We start from the raw sequence: 11,210 nt of genomic DNA, 5'->3' as shown, positions 1-11,210 counted from the left end.
AACCTAAGATCGCCTGCTGGTGCTTGACGAAAATCTCTCGACTGGCTAATGAGGTTGCAGACAACTTAGCTAAAACGGGAATTGGTAGACAGGGTGATTTAATTTGGATGATTTGTGATGATATTGACAATTAGAAATTGGTATGGTTTGCCTCCAGGTCTGTTGTGATGTTTTGGAAGAAGATTGTAATTATTTTAGGGCTAATTATTTTTGCTTGCAGGGGGTAGGCCTTCTCTGCTTCCTTGGAGATGATGAATATTTTCTGATAGTGATGATTTCACTGGCTTTAAAAAAAAAAAAAACAATGTGTAAAAAAATAAATTGACAACGTTAACAAGAACAAGTATTATGCTATTCAAATAAGTTAACAATTAGTTTAAGAGAAAATATTTCAAGATCTATCAAAATTCAATAAACCATAACCAAAATGCTGCTACCAAAATACTATAAATTGATAAGCAAGATCGTCATATAGTAGCATAATAACTACATAGCTATATATGTTCATAAAATAAGAGAATTTTAGTAAATATATCCTACCAGCTAGCTGTTTTCTCTACAAACTCAGTAGCTAAATTAATCAACAAAACCTATAGAAAATAAAAAGAAGGAAATCAAGATCAATGCTTCTGACACTGGCTTAGTGAATTCACCACTGCCTTAACCATCTCCTTGATTTCCTCTTTCATAATTATTTCACATATTCACCCTCCATGGCAGTTTCTTCTCTCTGAAGGACGTACAAGTTATGTAGGGTACTGGTTTTCCTGCCTCGCCATTTACTTATTAAAGTTATCTACAGTGCGTAGTGCCCCACTGAAAGATGAAGAAGATTTCCCAGTTATGGCAGTTGTGGAAAACGCTATTATATTTGCCTGCCATGCATTCATGCTTCTATGTGCAATCACAGATATGGAGAGGGTTCAAGGGCTAGCTCAACCAGAGGTCTCAGCTCATCCCAATTTCCATTTGTAAAGATGTCGACGTCGCCATTCGGATTCCAAAAGCTGGGGCAAGAAGCTGCAAATGGAGCTTGTTGTGACATAGCATTCGTCCATGGACCCACGAGGAAGTAGTTTCTGGCATCCACTTGGTCCATGATATTTGGTTTGATGTCGTTTTGTAGGAGGACTGAGTCACAAAAACTCTTGCATTGCTCACTGTTTTCAGAGTCCAGGCTGCATGTTCTGGAACTGGTATGATAAGCTCCGTTTTGCTTGTTTCTGGTATCTTTCCAAGCAGCTGCTGCGTCCTTCTTGTTCGATGGGATTCGTTTGAAAATTCGACAAAGGGTCCACACCTCCTGCAAGACGCAAACACGTTAAGAATTAGTCTTGACTAGCAGAAATCTAATTACCTCTTCTAGTTTTTGAACAGTCTTTCCCAATACGGTAACTACATGAATTCAAGAAATCGAGACTGAAATGTTTAATGTCAATGATTTGACCTACAGGCTACAGCTAGAGTAGGCCATTTCGCTAAATTGATCAAATTTTTTTTATTCTTAGTAGAGTAACAGTAACTAGAAATTATTTTTATAAAAGTAATTTAGATAAAATAAAATAACTCACTTGCAAATTGTAGGATAATGTCATATAAGATGATTTTTTTATGTCATTTACCTTTCTATATACATTAAATACAAATTTTTAAAAAGAAAATACAACATTCTAAGGGTACAATAAGAAACATATATGCATAAAGGTTATGATACACAACCTGTAGGAATAAACATAATCCTCCTATTTACAGCTACAAGACTGGATTATCTTATACCAAGAAAAAAACATTATATAAGTGATTTTAATCAAATACATCTTAATGTCTTAGATAATTGTTACAAATGTGATAATATGATAGGAGATATACCTCACATTTTGTAAATAGCTATTTATCAGATTTGTTGCTGTGCATTTTTTTTTTTGAAAATTAAACTTCCATTCTCATAATGAAAGGCATACAAAAAAATGCCAATGCCAGTCTCCATTGCATGACAGTCGCTGCGTATAACTTCACAAGTATTACACTTGTACTTATCATATACTTGTTCCATTCATATATACACACACACACACAATCTTACTCTAAATAGGATAGCATATTAAATATTTCATTTTTACTGTAATATAATACAAATTAACATTCATATTCACTTCAAATAGGTAAAGTGAAATTTCTTTTGAGAAATAAAGTTGAGAACTCAAAACAATAGTGAAAGATAAGGGGAAGTTTGGTTTAACAGAACAAAATTAAGGTTTTATTTTCGTTACAAAGAAAACATTTTTTTAATCGAACAAGTAACCAACAATTTCAATTCTAGGTTTGTAGTTTAGTATAAGCATGTTAATAATTAAGAAAAAAGAATAATTATGTTGATCTTTATTAATCATGATTTGTGGAGAAAGAGAATGCTATTTCTTATTCTAATCGATTCTAGAGTTGAAGTCCCTTTGATTTGTTTTTAAGTTTATATGTATCCTTTTCATTGCTTCCATTGGAAGTCATATTCTCTCTCTAACACCATTTTTAAAACTTGAATATATGTTTTAAAGAAATTAATTAGTGCATATTTTTCAATTTTTTTAGCAACATATTAGGTACTAACTTTTATTTTGATGTGCAATTTGCACATGAATCATATTATGCTATTTTAATTATTTGATGAGAATAGTACTACTTAAAATTTATTCTGTAATGTAAGTATTATATTAATGATTTTCACATGAAGATTTCTATATAAATACAATTTGTTTCTCGATTTCTTACTTTGTTAAGCTCACTTTTTTTATCCAAGTTTTCCCCTAATTTTTAAGATTTATCACTTGGTTAAAGGTTGTTTTCTTATCAAAGAATAATGCTCTCTATTAATTAATAAAAAATATTTTAATTAAGAATAAAATGGTATAATTGAAATTTAATAAATAATAAAAGGGTAATTTAGTTATTACAAAAGTTTCATACCCCTTAATCCACATATAACATCGATTACACTATGACTATATATAATTTATTAATTTGCTACTAAAAGAGTCTTTAACAATACTTTAACAACACTTTTAATTAAAAAATTTTGGTAGATGGATTAGGGTGCGATGTTATATTCAAAAACCCTTGCAAGATAGTCTAAAAAATATAAACATAGATCCTATTTATGTTACAATAAAATGAATTGAATTTAATATTAGCACCATTTTCCTCCTTTTTCAACTCTTTATGTATTAGACTTATTGCATATGATCATGTTTTCGGTGGGCAGATTAATATTAAGATGACACACCGTTACTTATTCATTCGTAAAATTTTGAACCATATGGAGTTAAATCATCTAATCTTAAAATTATCATGAAATCACTCTATGATCTATTACATTTAGAATCAACTTTTCTAGATTTATAAACAATAATAATGAAATTATAAAAAATACAAAAATGAAATAATTAATTAACTACTACCATAACATCATGTTAATTAACGCCATTTTTATCAATCTATTTGTTTTTTATTTTCAATTTAAATTTTATCTTAAATTGATTATTTTTTCTTTTGATTTGATTGAATTTAAAAATTTTATCACAAAAATATTAGAAAAATTCAAATTCAAGTAAAGAATTGCTATAAATAGATGGCATTTTTTTGTCAAATGAGACATGTATATATATTAATTCTTAACGAAATATTGAAGTAAGGAGTAAAAAAGAGGAGGAAGAACAAGAAGAAGAATCTTACAGCTTCCTGGGCAACGTCCTTGGCGTTAGGGGGAAGGCGAAACTCATGCATCATCCAATCAGTTTTGGTGCCCTTACCGGCGCTACCTCGGTAGTAGACGAGGGATTTCTTGAGGCCGATGCAGTCATGGGGTTCTTTTACTGTATAAATGGGCTTGTCGATGCCAGTGGCTTTCCAGAACCCTGATCCTGTCACTCTGTTCGGCCTTATGCTGTTCCTGTACTTTCTCCCTCTTATGCAAAAGAAATACCACTCTTTATCGCCCACAGTGCTAACTCCTTCAACACCCACCAAAATACAATAATAAAACAAAACATCCAAGTTAATTACGAGAGTAAATATTGAACAAACTTAAAAGTCATTTTGCCAAATTAAACAAGCACCCAAGTTCTACATTCAGTCTTCCAAATTCTAGTGCATTTCGTTTGACCATCTAACGTACTAAATTTGATTTCTTTATGATTGTTATCTTGCAATGGACAGTTAAATATCATGAAAAATTCAAACATATGCATGTAAAAGGGAGAAAAAAAAAAACCTCCCCCTTGAAAAAACAAATCAATATTCCTTTCCTCCCGAAGTACATGCATGTATAAATCCAAACATTGTTATCATTTTTATTAAGTATCATGGAAAAATTCTGGATGGAGGTGGTACTCTTGTGTTTTGAAGAATCTGTCAAAAATAAACAGCTACTAGTTGCTCATTTCCTGAAGCTGTGGACTCCAATTAGAACAATATAAGTTTTTAAAACCATCAAAAGTTACTTCAATAGAATGTTTCCTTCTTTGTTTGTTTCTCTCACTTCCATTCGATTTTACTTCATGCAATTAGCAGATACAATCTGCTTCTATTCAAGCGTGAAGTAAATTTTAATAACATTTGTTATTTTCTTTTACTGTCATGACTTCTATTAGGGGTTTTGAATAGGTTTGGTGAGGGTTTGCCTTTTTAAGAAGAGGTTAAACAGAAAGTTCGATTCTGATAGATAAATAAAAAGTGTGTAAAGAATATAAGATAGGAGGAAAGGGATGTTCTCAAGCTTGTCAGTGTAAAGCCAACAAAATTATTGACTTTTCAATTTTTATTTAATTTATCTTAACAATTATTGACCTATTTGACTAATTATTTCAATAATAATCAACAAATATTATATATATTAAAAAAATTAAGAACAAATAAACATCACATAATTATTATATCAAATAATAAATTGATAAATATCAAACAATGAAAAGAGTTTTCAAAGCCACACAATAAAATGAAAAACAAAAGAAAAGAAGAAAAAGAAATAATACATGAACGTAATTTTAAATTTTGAGTTTTCTTTTCTCTTAATTTTTGTAAGAACAAAAAAAAAAAAAACCTTAGAAGGATGATTTGCAGAAAAGAGGAGAAAATATAGAGATTAATAGGGAGAGAGGGAGGAGGCATTTTTTTGAAAGAAGATCTTTTTGGAAAAAAAAAAAACTCTCTTAAGAAACTTATGTGTTTTTATTTTTTTAAAAGAGAAAGTTACTATTTGGAGTTTTTTTAAAATTTGTTTTAAAGAATTTTTCACAAAATACTGTTTGACCCAACTTCTACTTTTAAAAAGTAAATAAATTAAAAATAAACTAAGTCAAACAGGCACTTAGTATATTTTTCAAAATTGTATCAAAGAGTATTCTATTTGCAAGCTAAGATAAATCTGTAATGTCGCATCCGGTCTGTAATTGGGTTGTACATGACATTTGTGTAACTATTATCTAATTTTTATACATAAAATTTATTTATTTATTTAAAAAAAGAAAAAGGAAAGGATCACCTTTTTCTCTAATTTTGATAAAAAAATAAAAAAATAAATAAATAAAGTTTTCCTAATTATTTAGCTGTCTTGTCAAATAATTTTGATACAAATTATATAGTAGAAAGGTTAGTCTTATTAAAAGGCATTAAGTTGAAATCAAAATTAACAATTGATTAACAGTTACTTTAAAAAAAACAATTGATTATCAGTTTTTAAATGTTATGTACCACCAAAAAAATTTTGTATGATAGAAGAGAAAGAACTACTGGTCAAATCCAAAATTTCAAACAAAATCTCGTTCCATCCTTTTCAATCAAAGCTAAGTGCAAATAACTATATCTAATTCTCAAAAATTTAAACAAAAGTTTTTCAACAAAATCGAACACAAGATCATAGCAACCCTTGTTACGTAATGGCAGATGAACCGCAAGATAACCCACTGCTTGCACGTGAGAAAGGTGCTGAAAGATTAGTAGCACCTCCTCAAACGTCAAGTCACGGGTTTACACCTCGCTCCAATTATAACTTATTTCCTATTAGCTTTATTTATAGCTAATTGATTCACCATGGTTGATGATGAAAACACCCCTACGGTTCCTTTAATTCAATTATAAGTGGCTTATAATTTTGTCCAAGTATCAAATTCTTCTTGCGGGAAGCGATTTCTTATCAGAACGATGAATCTCTCTAGCTACTTTAGTTGGCCTAGAGTTTGACCCGGGTTGACGTTCAAATCTGATTAACCCTTCAACACAAACAGTACGTAAGGAAACAAGAGTCCCGCAGAAAGCAGATATACTTACTTGGAAGATCCCATGGATCGTATCTGTAGATATCAATCTGTTTGATGATTTCGATACTGATAGGTCTGTTCTCAACCTTTCGCCGAAGATAAAACCCGACAAGTTCTTCGTCTGTTGGGTGAAATCGAAACCCTGGAAGCAAATCTTCATCATCCTTCCCCTTGTCTGTAGAATTCATGTTTGTTGCCTCCATGATCTCTCTCTCTCCCCCTCTGGTTGTGTATTGATGGTCTTCTGCTTTAGCCCAGGTCTCTCAAAGTCGCAAAGCATTAGCTTCTTATAGTAGCGCAAAGACGAATGCTTGGGGTCAAGACAAGACTTTTGATTAAGAGGTGTTAAGGAGGTCTAGCTAACGAAAATTAAGAAGTCTTCCGTTTGCTGATTTTTCTTGACCTTAAATAAAGTAAATGCTTCATTATTGATGTGATTATAAAAAAAAGCTTAGAATTGTTTAAACTTCAAAGCTAGAAAATGCAGTTTAGAAGGATATTTACTTAAATAAAGAATTGTAATCCTCTATTGACGCCTACAATCCCTGTGAAGATACTTGCATTTATAGGTTGAAATTTAAACGAGAAGCTTTCAAAGGTATCATTCTTGTGAAAATATCTATGCAAAAGCCACCATCATATATACCAAAATATCTATCCTCTGTTAAAAATAAACTCTTTAACTTCATTTCAAATTAAATATTTACTTTTGGAAAGTAGATATTCTAAAATTTAGATATTCGAAAATAAAAAATTGACATTCAATTTGAAACGGAAGAAATAATAATAAAAATCAAGTTATGTATTCTTTATTTTCGTCATTCTCGTTTGCATTTAAAAGTTAAAAAATGCAGCAAAATTCACAAATAATTTCAGCTATCCACATATAAATGCTGGGGTCAATTGAATCCACTCAACTTTAGAAAATCCAATTTTATATATTTTATATAGTTGCATAATAATATGATTTTTTTTGTAATTTTCTTTTTTGACCCATTGAAACTAATAAAAATTTAAAGAGAGGGGTAAAAATAAGTAAATTACAATGAGTAATCTAGATTTTTCAAAGAAAAAATATTCTAAAAATTCTTTATATTTGTATTATGAATATGACCATATATTTTTTTTCGGTTTAATACGGGTTTGTATTAATAAGCATATTTGATTAAAATGTAAAATGTGGAATACACTCAAATATAATTATTTTATATAAAAGTAAAATCATACATTTTATATATCAGCACAAAATTAATCTTTAATTTTTAGTTTATTCAAGAATATTAATATAATTTTCATTTGTCTCTAAACATATCTTTTGCATTTTTTTCTAGAAGCAAAATATCAACTAAAGCAAACACTTATTCCGTTTACATAGTGCGCGTTGGCGAGTTGGTAGATGATCCCGCTGATATTTTGTTGCAGCTACGCCGCTGCTTCATGGAAATTGCTAGCTTTCAACTCGGAAATGAAGGTTCTGTCAGTGTCTCAGTTGAAGAAATTAAATAGGTAATGATATTTTCTTTATCAATTGCAATATAGCTAGCTTTCATAGTGTTAAGTAATAAAATACAAGCTGTAAGTGAGTTTACAACTTGCATGAATTTATAATTCATGTTTCACCTTTGGATTCAGACCCTCAAGGGTTAATGCTAGATTGCCTAAACGAAGAGTGGGTCATATCTTTATATATATATATATATAATTGTAAGAAATAACTTTTTTTATAAGTTCAATTCAAAAATATCATTTTTTATAATTTTAATTATTTTTAGTCAATTTTTAGCATGACTTGATAATAATACCTTTTAAACAATTTCAGAAAAATCAAAATGGTTTCAGTTTTCTCTATCTTGCTATTCAGACAAAATTTTAAAATAAAATCTCGATTTCTCTCTCTGACTCTGATCAAATACTATTTATCTTGCTATCCAAAGCGCAGAGATGACATTAAGCTCTTCTTATTTTGTTTTATTTTTTTGGATAGTAGATCTTGGAGTTCTCAAGGATGATGAACAACGATTTTGCTCTTTGCAGGCAGCGATTTTGCTCAGGGAAAAAAAACAGCTAAAACATGTTTGATAAGTTTTATGATGGTTCACGATTTTGTTGTGTTTGAGATTGAGATGATTGTTAAGAATGTTTTCTAGGGATTTTGATTTTTTTATGAGATTTTGAGTTAAAATTGTTCAGAGAATATTTTTGGAATGGGGTATATTTTGTTTTTATATAAAGGAGTGAGCAAGGCCCTCCCGATAGAAATATATTTTGTCTTGCTTTGGAGGGTTATGGAGTTTTGTAACCTATCTTTTATGAAATGCATAATTTCATGGTTTAACAAAAAAAAATATGCGTTTTAAGTTCTTAAGTTTATTAGTTTATTCATAGAACCTCAAAGTTGAGGAGTTGAAATTGATTAGACTGATTTTTAAATATTGTGAGACTAGTTTTTAAGTATTGCGTGACTAGTTTTTAGGCATTACATGATTGGTTTTAGGCATTACGTAATTGATTTTTAGATATTACGTGACTGATTTTTAAACAATGCCTAAGTCACATAATGCCTTACTAACAAGTCACGCAATGCCTTACTAATAAGTCACGCAATGCCTATCAACTAGTCACGCAATGTTATATCAACCAGTCACACAATACTTAAAAAATAGTCATGCAATGTACAAAGTCAGTCACGTAATACCTAAAAACTAGTCACGTAATGTCCAAAAATCACAAAAACTACTGAATTCTATTTAATAAGATCAACAACTTCAGATGATACATTATATTCCATTTAACAACATAATTAATGAATATGCGTACTTGACAAAGAATGCTCAAAATGTTCAAAAAATTTTCTTCATATATAAAAAATAACTCAAAAATACTTAAAAATACTCAAAACGTTCAAAATTTTTTTTCGTGTATCAAAAACTACTCCAAAATGCTTAAACGTTTGCTTTCTGATAAGGAATACTGTAGAGATGAATAGTCAGACAAGGAAAGCTCAAAAAATATGAGTTAGTTTGAGGCGTAGACCTAAACATACTTGACCTGTTAATAGGTTTCGGGGTTGAGACGTGAAGCCAACTAAATAGGTAAATTTCATTAAAGGTAATTTTGTTTAAATTTTAATTTTCTTTGCTAAAAATAGTTAAAATTATAAAGAGATCTATTATAAAAAATATCTTATGCATGAGGCCTATTTAAAAAAAGAACTCATATATATATATATATATAGTGCATTTATTCCCTTAATGAAGTTTTTAATTCATTTATATTGTGCGGTATTAGCACCATCCTATTGGCGGCATTCATCGGAGAAGACTTGGTTCAGAGTAGATGCGTTTCTCTTTAGTAAGCTTTTTCTTGTTTGTTGTCCAACACAAAACCCAACCAAGTTCATGAATTTGATCATGCCATAGTAATAAGACATGCTTACATCATGGTGATATATATGGTTATGCCATAGCAATAATATTCTTTTTATTTATTTATTCATTTTCGAAAATTAATTTTGATTGACAACTACAAGACAAGACAGGTGAAGAGTCATCCTTAACAGGTCATGACTTTAAGAGATATGTGGATTGGAATTTTTGTTAGGTCAGGGAAGGGTTAGGGTCGTGTCCAACACAAACCAATTCTGAGGCCTACATGCTTTCTTAACAAACTCCAGCATACTCAAATTTCAAACAAAACATACCAACTCAACATTAACCACATTTTCACATTTAAAAAAATAATTTCTTTTTTGGTTAAGACTTAGGTAACGTTTCTTAAATTAATTCATTAAAAATGTGTAAATAAAACCTAAAATCTAATATCAAAATTGGTAAATTACAAAATTTCGTGACATAGATCAAGTGTATAAAATTTAAAATAATTTGAATAAATTCTGATATTGTGTTAAAATAGACATTGTTATTGAAAATTATGATACAGTTTTCACCGTTTGATAAATGTGGAGCAACTTTTATGTATAGATACTATTTTCAATTAAACTTTTTACATAATAGTGATCTTTTTATTGAATTTTATCAACTTGTCGGGTTTTATTTTCAAATTTAATTTTTATTTTATCATTTTTAAAGTGTAAACCTTTCTTATCTAAGTTTCGTCATTTCTTTTTACTTGGTGTATATGTACAAATCCAAAAGAGAAGGGGACTAATGTTGGGCTCCATTTTGTTATTACTTTCCCTACATCTATTATTTTCATGTTCCCATGTGTAGAAGTCACCATAAATTTTGAACTCATATATGAACGATGATTAAAGATACACGAGAAAAGTAATGAATAAGAGCTGGATCGAAGAATTTATGTCTTAAATTTTATCCTTCTTTTTTTTTAAAAAAAAAAAATGGTTAGGTCAAATTTTTATTTTTAAAATATATTAAAATAATTAAAAGAGAGATTTCAATTTAAACTTAACTTTATGGAGATCATGAGTTAAAGATAATGCTAGAACAGCTTATGGCTCCTCTACTTGCCTTTTCTATTTTGTCCTTACAATCATGTTAATTACTGGATGATCTATTGACGAGTAGATGACAACGATAAATGGAAAAATGGGGAGGACGATTAGATGTGATTCGAAGTTCACTGATACAAGTTGTTGATAGCTTAAAAGTGATGTGCAATTGTACAACTTTACGGTTACAAACCAAGCATTTGTGTGATGGTGACAATTAAATTCTACTTTTATTCGATTTTTAGCAGACATGTAATTAAAGGTCAACTAGAAATGTTCACGTGGATTCTTTATTGAGTAGGAGTTCACACTGACAAGTCACTAATCTTTGTATGTGAAAAGGAAAACAATTATAATCTCAATAATATAATTTGTGCCTTATTCGTTATCTTCATTTTTCACATGTAACAATGAGAAGTCACTCATTTTACGTC

General features: G+C 29.7%; 1 protein-coding gene across 1 annotated transcript; it reads right to left on the bottom strand.

Annotated features, from left to right (window-relative positions):
- Window positions 420–6,582, bottom strand: LOC18612219 (transcription factor JUNGBRUNNEN 1). The gene is made up of 3 exons (XM_007048892.2): window positions 6,319–6,582; window positions 3,727–4,004; window positions 420–1,303 (listed from the first exon to the last, which is right to left on the bottom strand). Exons 1-3 carry the CDS (start codon window positions 6,509–6,511, stop codon window positions 905–907), a joined length of 870 nt encoding a protein of 289 aa, XP_007048954.1. The 5' UTR covers window positions 6,512–6,582; the 3' UTR covers window positions 420–904.

The sequence above is a fragment of the Theobroma cacao genome, chromosome 1 (genome assembly GCF_000208745.1).
Source record: "Theobroma cacao cultivar B97-61/B2 chromosome 1, Criollo_cocoa_genome_V2, whole genome shotgun sequence".
NCBI classification, from domain to species: Eukaryota; Viridiplantae; Streptophyta; class Magnoliopsida; order Malvales; family Malvaceae; genus Theobroma; species Theobroma cacao.
The sequence above is the reverse complement of the archived record's forward strand: the minus strand, read 5'-3'. Positions and strand labels throughout refer to the sequence as shown.